The sequence below is a fragment of the Lissotriton helveticus genome, chromosome 12 (genome assembly GCF_964261635.1).
Source record: "Lissotriton helveticus chromosome 12, aLisHel1.1, whole genome shotgun sequence".
Taxonomy (NCBI): domain Eukaryota; kingdom Metazoa; phylum Chordata; class Amphibia; order Caudata; family Salamandridae; genus Lissotriton; species Lissotriton helveticus.
This window is the reverse complement of record NC_136073.1, coordinates 173995514-174006179: the sequence shown is the minus strand read 5'-3', so window position 1 is coordinate 174006179 and position 10666 is coordinate 173995514. Positions and strand designations below refer to the sequence as shown.

At 45.5% G+C, this 10666-nt stretch overlaps 1 protein-coding gene across 4 annotated transcripts in view; it reads left to right on the top strand.

Moving 5' to 3' along the window:
* Window positions 1-300: 300 nt before the first annotated feature.
* Window positions 301-10666, top strand: part of LOC144799844 (uncharacterized) — a 120234-nt gene continuing 109868 nt past the window's right edge. For 3 of the 4 annotated variants that reach the window (XM_078671424.1, XM_078671421.1, XM_078671420.1), the window contains exon 1: window positions 320-684. In XM_078671424.1, coding sequence (XP_078527550.1) covers window positions 612-684 — 73 coding nt within the window. In that variant the 5' untranslated portion in view covers window positions 320-611. Of the gene's footprint in view, window positions 685-10666 lie in introns of all 4 variants that reach the window. The other variant, XM_078671422.1, reaches the window with a different exon arrangement.

Below are 10666 nucleotides of genomic sequence, written 5' to 3'. Positions count from 1 at the left end.
TGATAGTGATGTGGAGGTTGACAATTGCGCAATATTTAAGAACTGATAATGATGGAGGGGTTGGTGATGAAAGGCTCCTACGGGTGTGCAGTGCGGGGGGAGGGCTGTCTGCTTGCCCCCCATGCTCAGCCCTTAAAATGAGGAGGTGTGGGTTGCGTGTTCTCTGGCACAACACGTTTTGCTCGAGTTAGAAAGTTAGTTATTATGACAGGCAGTTTCCTGACAGCTCCCAACATGTTAGGCGATAATATCGCACCTCTCCTTCCTTGGGCACAGGACTCGCCAGCATAGTCATCTCGGAAAGTCCAAGTCCGAATATGAAACCGAAAGTAGCTGAGCCGCTGCAGCGGAGCGCGAGACAGCGGCAGCCATTCCGAGCAGCGTCGGGGAGCGCAGGAGCTGGCCATCTAGGGACCTCTCGCCCCTCAAACCTAGAAGGAAATCATATATCACCCGCGGGGCACCCCCACGCCGTGCTGGATTAAGAGTTGTTGGGGTAGTCTGGGCAAAGGCGCTTGCTGCCACCGGTTTGTGATGAAATGTGGAGCCACGAGAGTTCTTTGTATGTGAGAGAGTAAACCCAACCCCAGACCGCAGCTCTAAACCGCGGCATGGCTTCTCTCCCCTCCGCCGGTAGCCAGGGGGCTATCCTCGCCTTCCTCTTGTTTCAGCTCATGAACCCCGGTAAGTACTGCGCGTGTGTGTGTGCGTTACTGATTGGTGGTTAGGGGGTTCGTAAATGTCCTCGTGAGTTTCACAGAGCCAAAACAATCTACATGCAGTAGAAAGCTGTGATTTAGCTCTAAAAATGTATCTTTATTTTAAAACATAGGGCACAAAAGCACCTCGCTGTTTGCATTGAATTTCATTTCTAAAGTCATTTCTTGAGTGTTCGTTTCTAAAGAATTGCTTGACTGTTCTCTTCAGTGGTCGCTTGAGTCCAGCCTCAAACTCAAGTTTATTGCTGACCTGGGCGACGGGAGTCTTCAATTATGTCATTTATTTGATCCGGCTTTGTCCGGTCCCAAGGGTCGGGGGAGCTTTTCATTGCCAAGTCAAGTCAAAAGATCTTTATTCGGAATAAAAACATCCATAAAAGTGCGACAAATTCAATCAAAACAGTACAGTACAGTAATATATCAGCTGGCTAAAAGACAAAAGGCCAGTCAGTCAATTTCACATCAACATACAAAGTATCCCTCCTTTTTAAAAGCAACAACCTTTACACAATTAAAAAGTGATTTCTAAAAACATAATTAAAAAGGATAAATGTTATCAGCATCATTAATAGGTCCACATAAGTAATGTGCAAAATGCAAAAATGTACAAAATAAAATTACAAAGTGCAAAAAGAGCACATGTGCAGATGTTATACATCAATGTGTAAAGTGGCTCGTGAACGGACGGCAGCTTTGAGGAAGCAACTCACTCTGAGTATTACTTCATCTGATCCCAGTGATAAAAAGGACCTCAATGCAGTTCTAAAACTAGACAAATTATGTTTTCTACAATAGGGCATTAAATAATGAGCTGAGAGATTTTTATAAAAACCACAGAAAAACAAAAAGTGCATAAGGCTCTGTTTCATATTGGGGTTACATGGGCAATACAAGGTTTCTAAATGTTTGTTGTAGCCCAGAGGGAAGTTTAGTAAATTTACTATACTCCCATCTCGAAAGCGAAACAATAACCTCCTATTCCATCTGCCAAGGTGTAAACATAAATACCTATGTGGGGGACCTGGATTTTTAGAGTGAGGTTCAAAATAACCCTTGTATTTCATGATAGTACACTTTGACAGGTTCTTCCTCTCACGCTCGTCTCTATACAGCTGATATAGTGCCCTATGAATAATGGTTTTATGAGTCCGATTTATTAAACTGGGTGATGTAAACAAAAAACCATGTCCTACGCTATCAAGGCAATCTTTTACAGCTTTTAGCCATGGTATACAGTGTGCCCTATCACACTTTAAACAGTCCAAGATTATGTCACGGGTGAGGGTGGCTGCCGGGTTAATCCATATCTTTAGCCAGAAGAGTGCTGGTCTAGATTTTACAAAGTCTTCTATATATGAGATGTTTAGTTCACTGTGACATATATAGTGAGGGGAACAAATAACCCCACCCAGCACCTTCCGGCAGAACCTATTTTCTTCGATTTGGATATGGGTGCAATTTGTATAACCCCAAACCTCGGCGCCATAGGTACCAGTTGGGATGCATTGGGTTTGGTAAATCTTTACTAGTGGTGTAATCACATCAACATAGTTGGGTTGTCTCAAAGAAGTGACACAATTTATGGCTTTACCCAACTTATTCCTAGCGTAAGATACATGTGGTTGCCACGAACCAGTATTCGAAAATAGCAACCCCAGATAGGGAAAAGTACAAGTACTTTTCAGAACATTTGACCCTGATTTAATCTCAGAAATTTTATATTTTTTAGGGCCACAGCTCATGATCAAAGATTTTTTAAAATTAGTGGTCAGACCAAGGTCTGCCATAAAATGAACAAAGCCTGAAATTAAAGAGCGAAGTGCCTTCGGTGTGCGGCCCATTAGGACCGCATCGTCAGCGTAAAGGAGTGTTGCTATGGGGACTCCATTTACATGGGGGACATCATGTGTGGAAGTACTCAACCAGCAGCTCAGATTGTTTATATAGAGAATAAAAAGGAGGGGGGCCAGCACACACCCCTGTCTGACCCCCCTACCAATCCTGATGTCGTCAGAGACTTCGCCATATTGGTTAATACGCACTCGTGCTCTTAAATCACTGTGCAAAAAAGCTAAAAAGTGGACCAAATAATCATCTAAACCATAATTAAGAAGGGTGGACCAGAGGCGGGAACGGTTAACAAAATCAAATGCAGAACTTAAGTCCATAAAACCAAAATATAGAGGGGATTTTTTAGCAATGTTATATTTTGCCATAATCAGACTCAAGTTCAGGCATTGTTCCACCGTGCCAACATTGATACGGAAACCAAGCTGGCTGGGGTGTAGAATCTTACTCTCATCCGCCCAGGTTCTAATCCTTTTAAAGATAACCCTCCCCAAAACTTTCAAAGTGTTATCGATTAACGAGATGGGGCGGTAGCACCCGGGATCCAACCTATCTCCCTTTTTAAAAATGGGGACTATTGTACTGCAAGACCATGTTTCTGGAATTTGTTCATTCGTTAGATTATTAAAAACGTTACATAGCAATGGGGCCCAAAAGTCAAGCTCACATTTTAACTGGTCAATTGAGAGCCCATCGGGGCCAGGCGCTTTATTTCCGGCGCTTTCAGATATGGCATCCTCAACCTCAGACACAGAGATGTTAAGGGGGCTTAAAGGAAGGGAGGTTAAAGAGGGGTTGTCTGGTGTGGCACAAATTTTAGCAAAATGTTCAACCCACGTAGGACCAGTAATGTTACAGTTAATTGCTGTTAAATTTGAACCTAAAGATCTTAGCTTCTTTACCTCACTCCAAAACCCAGTAGTGTCTTTTAATTCGGCCGAGCGTGCCAAAGAACCCCAATGGGTCTTAACCAGTTCATTTGTTCTGAACCGTAGGCTAGATTTATATTCTGCTCTGAGTAACCTTATTTGGGAAATATCCCTAGGTTCTGCTTTTAGGGCGGCTCTCAACTGCCTGTTTGCCTTGGAACAGGCAGCATCAAACCATCTGGGTGTTTCCTCAGATTTCCTTAAAACTGGTTTAGAGATCTCACTTTTTATTACAGAGCAGAGTTCAGTAAATGATGTAATTATATTACCCTCATGAACATCAGTAGTAAGACAGTTTTCAATCAGAGCTGGGTGTTTTTTAATGACGTTTGCCAGGATTCCCCTATTATCCACGCCCCTTTAAATTACCCTCAATTTGTCTGTTGAAACCTCCAAGTTTCTTGCACCTATTTCGTTTTGTGTACGCTTACCCCTCAGAAGTAATAGGTGAATTACGATAGGGTAATGGTCGCTATATACTTTACAGACAACTTCCGCCTTCGTTAGAACATTTGCAACAGGAGGTGAAACAAATACATAATCGATTGTAGTACCACTCCCATGACCAATGAAAGTTGGAAAAGGGGCAACGCTACTTTCCCTGCCAGCGTGCTCCATGCAATTTACAAGATCTCTAGTTGCAAGGAGATTTGACAGTTCTGTGCCTCTCCTACATGGGGGATTTCTAGAATGTATATGGGCATTGAAATCCCCTCCTAAACAGATACCGTCAAATTTCCCATATTTCTGTCCATCCATAATTCTGTCAATAAAATCGAATAAAACAATAAAATTACAATTAGGTTGGGACAAAAAGTCGTTATTGTAAAAATTGATCAGACATAGCCTTGTCTTTTGAGTATATGATAATGCCATGAAGCTTGGTGAGTCGGTTTGGAGTGTGTCGACTTTAACTTCTGCAGCTATTTTGACCCAAATAGATAAGCCCCCACTAGGGCGGCCTAAAGGGGGGGCCAAAACAATCCTATTATGACAGCTGTACCCCTCAAGAAACAGATCATCGGTACACCAGGTTTCTTGGAACATTAATACGTCGTGGCAATTAACCCAATCCTTCCAGGATGTAATCTCCATTTTCGCCTTCAGGCCAGCAATGTTCCAGCTAAGGATTGACAAATTTTTATCTGGCTTCGAGCAAAGGCCCTGGTCAATTCCTGGGGAGGGTGTGATTGTAAAAAGCCCCTGTTGTTCACATAATGTTTCAAGTAAAGAAGTTTTAGATGTTAACAATGGTGCCTCAGGTGATGTTCCCACTGTGTGATCAAGAACTGGACTCACAGGGACAGGTTCTACAATAGTAGGGGACAGTCAATCCCGTGTTCCCTGGTCATAGAGTATTGAGAACCTGTTATGTAGAGGGAATACAGGTGGTGGCTGCATCATTTTGTGTGGGGGACGGTAAAAGTAATTTAACGATAGAGGAGTCACCACAGTGGGTGGGCCATGTTGAGCAGAATTTTTGTTCAACAGAAATTTCGCAGTGCCCGGGTTCCTAAAGTTAATTACAATGCAGTCCCCGTTAATATTTTTAAACAGAGGACCTACCCAAGTTACTCGGCGTGTGGATATAATTTCTTTAGAAATATCATAACCCACCCCCTTGTACTTAGCTAGCCAGTCGATACATTTATTATGCAATTGGACCCACGATTCTCCTTGCCCTTCCCTAAGGGGTGGAATGCCAGCCAGAACCAAGACGTAGGGACACGCCTCAGGTGGTAGATGTAAGGCAGGGCCTTGATGTTTAAAAGGCCTGGTGTCTTCGTCAGGAGTCTTATTGTAACGTTGGCGTTGGCTGGAATTTATGGACGGCTTCTGCATTGTAGTGCTTATAGCAGGGTTACTGTTTGGATTAGTTTTTAGGGCACTAGTGACAACAATGGGAGGCAAAGGAGATTTATTCAAGGAAACAGAGGGATTACTTTCCCTTACGCTTGTAGTCGCCACAGATGTTATAGTCGTGGGTAAGTTAGTAGCAACCTTAGGTTCCTCGGCCCTATTTGTAATATGATCGCCGCTAGTTAACGCACGAGTGGTGGATTCCAAGTCTTTTAGCAGGCGTTCACCTCTTAGTTTATCCAAACAAACTGAACCTTTACTCTTGGCATCAACATTTTTGATTAAATTTTCCAGTCTATCAAGTCTTTTAAAAATATTATTAAATTGTTTGATCATTTGACCTTCAAGTTGCTTACTTATTGTATCCGCGATAGTCTCAATCAGATTCCCCTCTGATTTTGGGTTGTAGCCATTTATATTGAGGAGTTCGGTTTGAGTGGAAATAGACACCGAATTAGAACCATCATTGTCTATAACTACAACATCATCCAGGTGGGGTTGGTCCTGCACGGATACTATGTTTTGCTTTTGCTTCTGTTTCTTACCCCTGCTCCACATACTTTGTGGTGTCGGTTGATTGGCACTCCTAGGGGGCTGCTTCCTTTTGTTGTATGTCAATTTCGCTGGGCCCCTTTTACGCTTAGCTCTGTGTTCTTAGTAATCTCAGTGACCTCAATAGTTGATGGTAATGAGGTAGGGTCAGGAGCTACAACTGGGGCAGTATACACAATAGTATTTTCATCTTCATGGACAATGGGCACACTGGCAGCAGAGTAGGGTGGTTTAACCACGATGACTTCAGGGGTTATATGCATGTTACCACTTAGATTACCAGTTGCACTTATTGCGCTTGATCTGTTAATAGTGCATGAACCCATAGAAAACCTCCTCTCTGTTTCGACAATTTCATTAAATGCAGTATCTATCAATGTCTCGAAAGATGTAATCAGAGATGCAGAGGTTTCAGCGCCCTGAGTGGCGAAAACTGTGACGTTACTAATGGCGTTACAATCTCGTTACAAAGGTCGGCATTCATTTCTGATATCAGTCACATTCTTGAAGTATCTGCCTTGGACGGTTCATTTACTATACTAGGTGACTTCAATTTTCATTTCGATAAAACTGAAGATAGTGACACAGTCACCCTCCAGGCATGCCTAACCACATTTGGCCTCTCCCAATTAGTGAACGCCCCTACTCATGAAGGAGGTCATATCCTGGATGGCATCTTTTCCAATCTAAATAACCTCCAAGTTTCTGCAATTTTTCCCATTATATGGTCTGACCATTTTGTTATAACGGCCACTTTAACCGGTCACACCACAGGAGCAGCAATGGGAACAGATACTAACCGTCAGACCTTTTTAGATTGGAAAAATATCGACAGCTATAGCTTACAATCAGCTCTGATTAAAACTAGCCCGACTTTGTCACATGATCCTAAACTCGCCATTATTCAATATAATGAATGGGTTGCATCCGCTGCAACTCGCCTGGTCAAGTTAAAACAAAGCTCTCGAAATAGATCAATACCATCTGCTCCTTGGTTCTCGGACATACTAAGAACACAGAAGCAATTGTGTCGGAAGAATGAGAGGAATTGGCGCAGGCACTATTCCGAAGAAGCTAAAATAATTTACAAGCACTCGGTTATCATATATAAAAATATGATCCTAGACGCCAAGAAGAAGTATTTCTCCGAAAAAATTGAACTTTCCAAAAACTCAAGTAAAGCTTTGTTTGAGACAACTAAACAATTGGCTGGTTGTTTACCTAACCTTCAACCTCCCCCTTCCCAACTGTTCTGTGATGCCTTGGCCAACTACTTCTATGACAAAGTTAACGATATCTATGCTGTCTTTTCCACCTCCGCAAAAACGCCTGTGAATACCACCCCTGAGAAGGCGAGTTCCTCTACAACCAGTCCTTTCCTATCTCAGTTTGAGGAGGTCTCTATTACTCAGGTCAGGGACTTTTTATCACCTATTAAATCAGGCTCTGCCCTTGATCCATGCCCGTTTAAAGTATTGCTACCAATTTTGGAAGTTTTGCTCCCAGCCATTACTAAAATATGTAATACTTTGATTACCACAGGAATCTATCCCGCTGACCTAAAAAAGACATTACTTAAGCCACTGCTAAAAAAACCAAACTTAGACAGGAACGAGCTTAAGAACTATCGACCAATTGCCAATTTGCCCATCTTGGCCAAAGTTGTCGAAAAAGCCTTAAACACTCAACTGTCAGCCTTTATAGAACTCCATCATTTATTGGATGATTCTCAGTTTGGTTTTCGCCAACATCATGGGACGGAGACGGCCCTGATCAAGGCCACAGAGGATATCCGAATTATTCGTGATGCGGGTGGCACTGCGGTCTTGATATTGTTGGATCTTTCAGCAGCATTCGACACGGTCGATCATGCTATTTTGATCGACCGTGTCGAAGACCTGGGGATTAGGCATAAGGCCAAGACCCTCCTGGCATCCTTCCTTGCCGGAAGGACTCAGGTGGTTACCATAGGGCCTTTTCGGTCCACTACCCTGTCCCTGCCATGTGGTGTACCCCAAGGCTCATCCCTGAGTCCGACACTTTTTAATATATATGTGTCGGACCTTGCCAATACCATCAGAGCTCATGGGATGAGCCTTACTTCCTATGCTGACGATACCCAGTTGGTCTTGGCCATCAGAAATGATGGGCAAAAAGTGGCTGACAATTTCAATCTGGGTATGCAGGCTATAGGAAGTTGGATGGCCACCAACTGCCTTAAATTGAATTCGGATAAGTCCGAGGTGGTTATCTTTGGACACTTATCCCCAGACTGGTCCTCCCGCTGGTGGCCACAGTCCATGGGTTCACCGCCCACCCCAGTCAGTAAGGTGAGAAACTTGGGCGTCATGGTTGATGACAGGCTTACTTTTCTCCCCCATGCAAATCAGATCGCCTCCTCTGCATTTTATAAACTGCGAATTATTAAAAAAATTCTCCCTTTTCTCCCTACCTCAGCTGGCAAAACTTTGATCTCGTCCTTGGTCTTATCCACCTTGGACTATTGTAATGCGCTATTCCTGAATGCCCAAGAGAGAGTCCTCAACAAGCTGCAAACTATCCAAAATGCTGCCGCCCGGCTGTTGGGTAACATCCCCAAATTCCAATCAGTCTCGAGCACCATCAGAGAGTTGCATTGGCTCTCCATTAGGAACAGAGCCAAGTTTAAGGCACTGTGCATTGTCTACAAGGCATTGCACAACCAGGGACCAGCCTTTCTGACTCAACAACTTATCCCCTACCGGCCGGCTAGGTCCCTGCGGTCCTCTGATCTCTTCCAGTTGGAAGTACCCCGTACCAAACTGGTCTCATGGGGCGACAGAAGATTTCTTGTTTCAGCACCCAAGCTCTGGAACTCCCTGCCGCTAACCATAAAGAACAGTCCCTCCTTGTGGTCCTTTCGAAAACAACTCAAAACTTGGTTATTTGACCAATAGGTAGATCCTCCTCAGGACTGAATTTAGCAGATATCAGCGCCGAGATGCCCAAGGGCCTTTGTAGCGCTTTACAAGTGTTTAAATATAAATAAATAAAATAAATAAATCTCCCATTTTAAAAACTTGCTGGAATGCTCCCCTCTCACAGGGGATGTTAGAGGCGGGGCCCGCCCGACCACTGCTGACCTCTGAGGGCCTCAGAGGGCCCACCCTTTGCCCAGGCTTCGCCACGGGCTCTCCCGCGGGCGCGACTCGCGGGGCGAGAGGGGTGTCAGCCTTTTACTCGCGCCTCCGGGCGCTTGTGTGGCGTCACGGGCGCGCTGCTGCCCCAGCGCCTGCTGGGTAGTGAAGTCCGGTCCGGGCTGCCTCCCGGTAAGAGCTCCGCTAATCCGCCGTTGCCCTCACGGCTCTGTGGCAAAGCAGGTACGAGCGTCTGGTGTTGCTTGACTGTTCTCTTCAGTGGTCGCTTGAGTCCAGCCTCAAACTCAAGTTTATTGCTGACCTGGGCGACGGGAGTCTTCAATTATGTCATTTATTTGATCCGGCTTTGTCCGGTCCCAAGGGTCGGGGGGAGCTTTTCATTGCCAACAACTTAGATACTGTGAATATTGAAACAAGACGCGGGGACCGCCGCCAAACGTTTCTCGAAGGGCATTGAAATGAAGGACTTTATTCAAGAGCTGGGTCCTGAAATAGAGTCAGCTGTTTGATGTAAAAGGGGAGCAAATTCATATTCTGGCCAAGAAATAGACCCATTTGAAATTGGTTCTTATTTTTTTTTAAAGCTTTAAAAAAATCATACAAAGTTTTTTTTTTCACAGTTAAAAAAGTGACACGTACCTGGTTTTTTTCTCGAAAATTCGCATAAAGCTAGACCTGCGCGTAATTCAAATTCACACCCTTACTCGTCCATTGGCTGGATCAGCCTTGAAAATTCTACGTCACTGGTGACATTTTTGCCCACACAAAGCTGATAAGTCAACTGATGGATTTCTTGAAACCTTACAGGAGCTGTCCAGCCCACAGGAGCCCCAGACACTTTCCCGTTCCGATGCCACCTTAGCCCAGGTAGGGAATTTGTCCCTGCCCGGTGCATGGAGCCATTGCTTTGCCCACCTCTCACGGTGGACTACAGGAGCGCTGCATGTCCGCAGCACCACCAATAGTCCTCCCCGGTCTGATGCCACCCTGGCCAGGGTAGGAATTGTGGCCCTGCCCTGGCTTCGCCCGCCTCTCACAAGGGTATTATGGGACCTGCTCAGCCCGCAGAATCCACAGCCTACTCCCCAGTCCGAGGCCACCCTGGCTGGGCAGGGAAGGTGGCCTTGCCTTGTGCCTGGAGCCCTGGCCATGCCTGGTTCTCATGGGGGCTTTGCAGGAGCTGTCCAGGTTGCAGGAGCCCCAAAATTCCTCCCGGGTCCATCCCCACCCTGGCTCATGCAGGGAAGGAGCCCCTGCCTGGTATCCTGCCTTCGCCCGCCTCTCGCAGGGGGATTACAGGAGCTATCCAGCTCAGAGAATTCCCAGACTCCTCCCTGCTCCAACCCCACCCTGCCCTGAGCGGGCAACGTGACCCTGTCTGATGCCTGGAGCCCTTGCTTCCTAGGCAAAAGCCATGGCTTCGCCCACCTGTCCTGGGGGATTACAGGAGTTGTCCATATGACAGGAGCCCCTGACTCCTTCCCGGTCCGATGCCTCCCTGGCCCGGGTTGGGAAGGTGGTAGTGCCTGGGGGGAGGGGAGGATTATATTAGCTGTCTAGCCTATAGGAGCTCCATATCCCTTCCCGGTCCGATGTCACCCTACATCAGGGGATCGAAGGT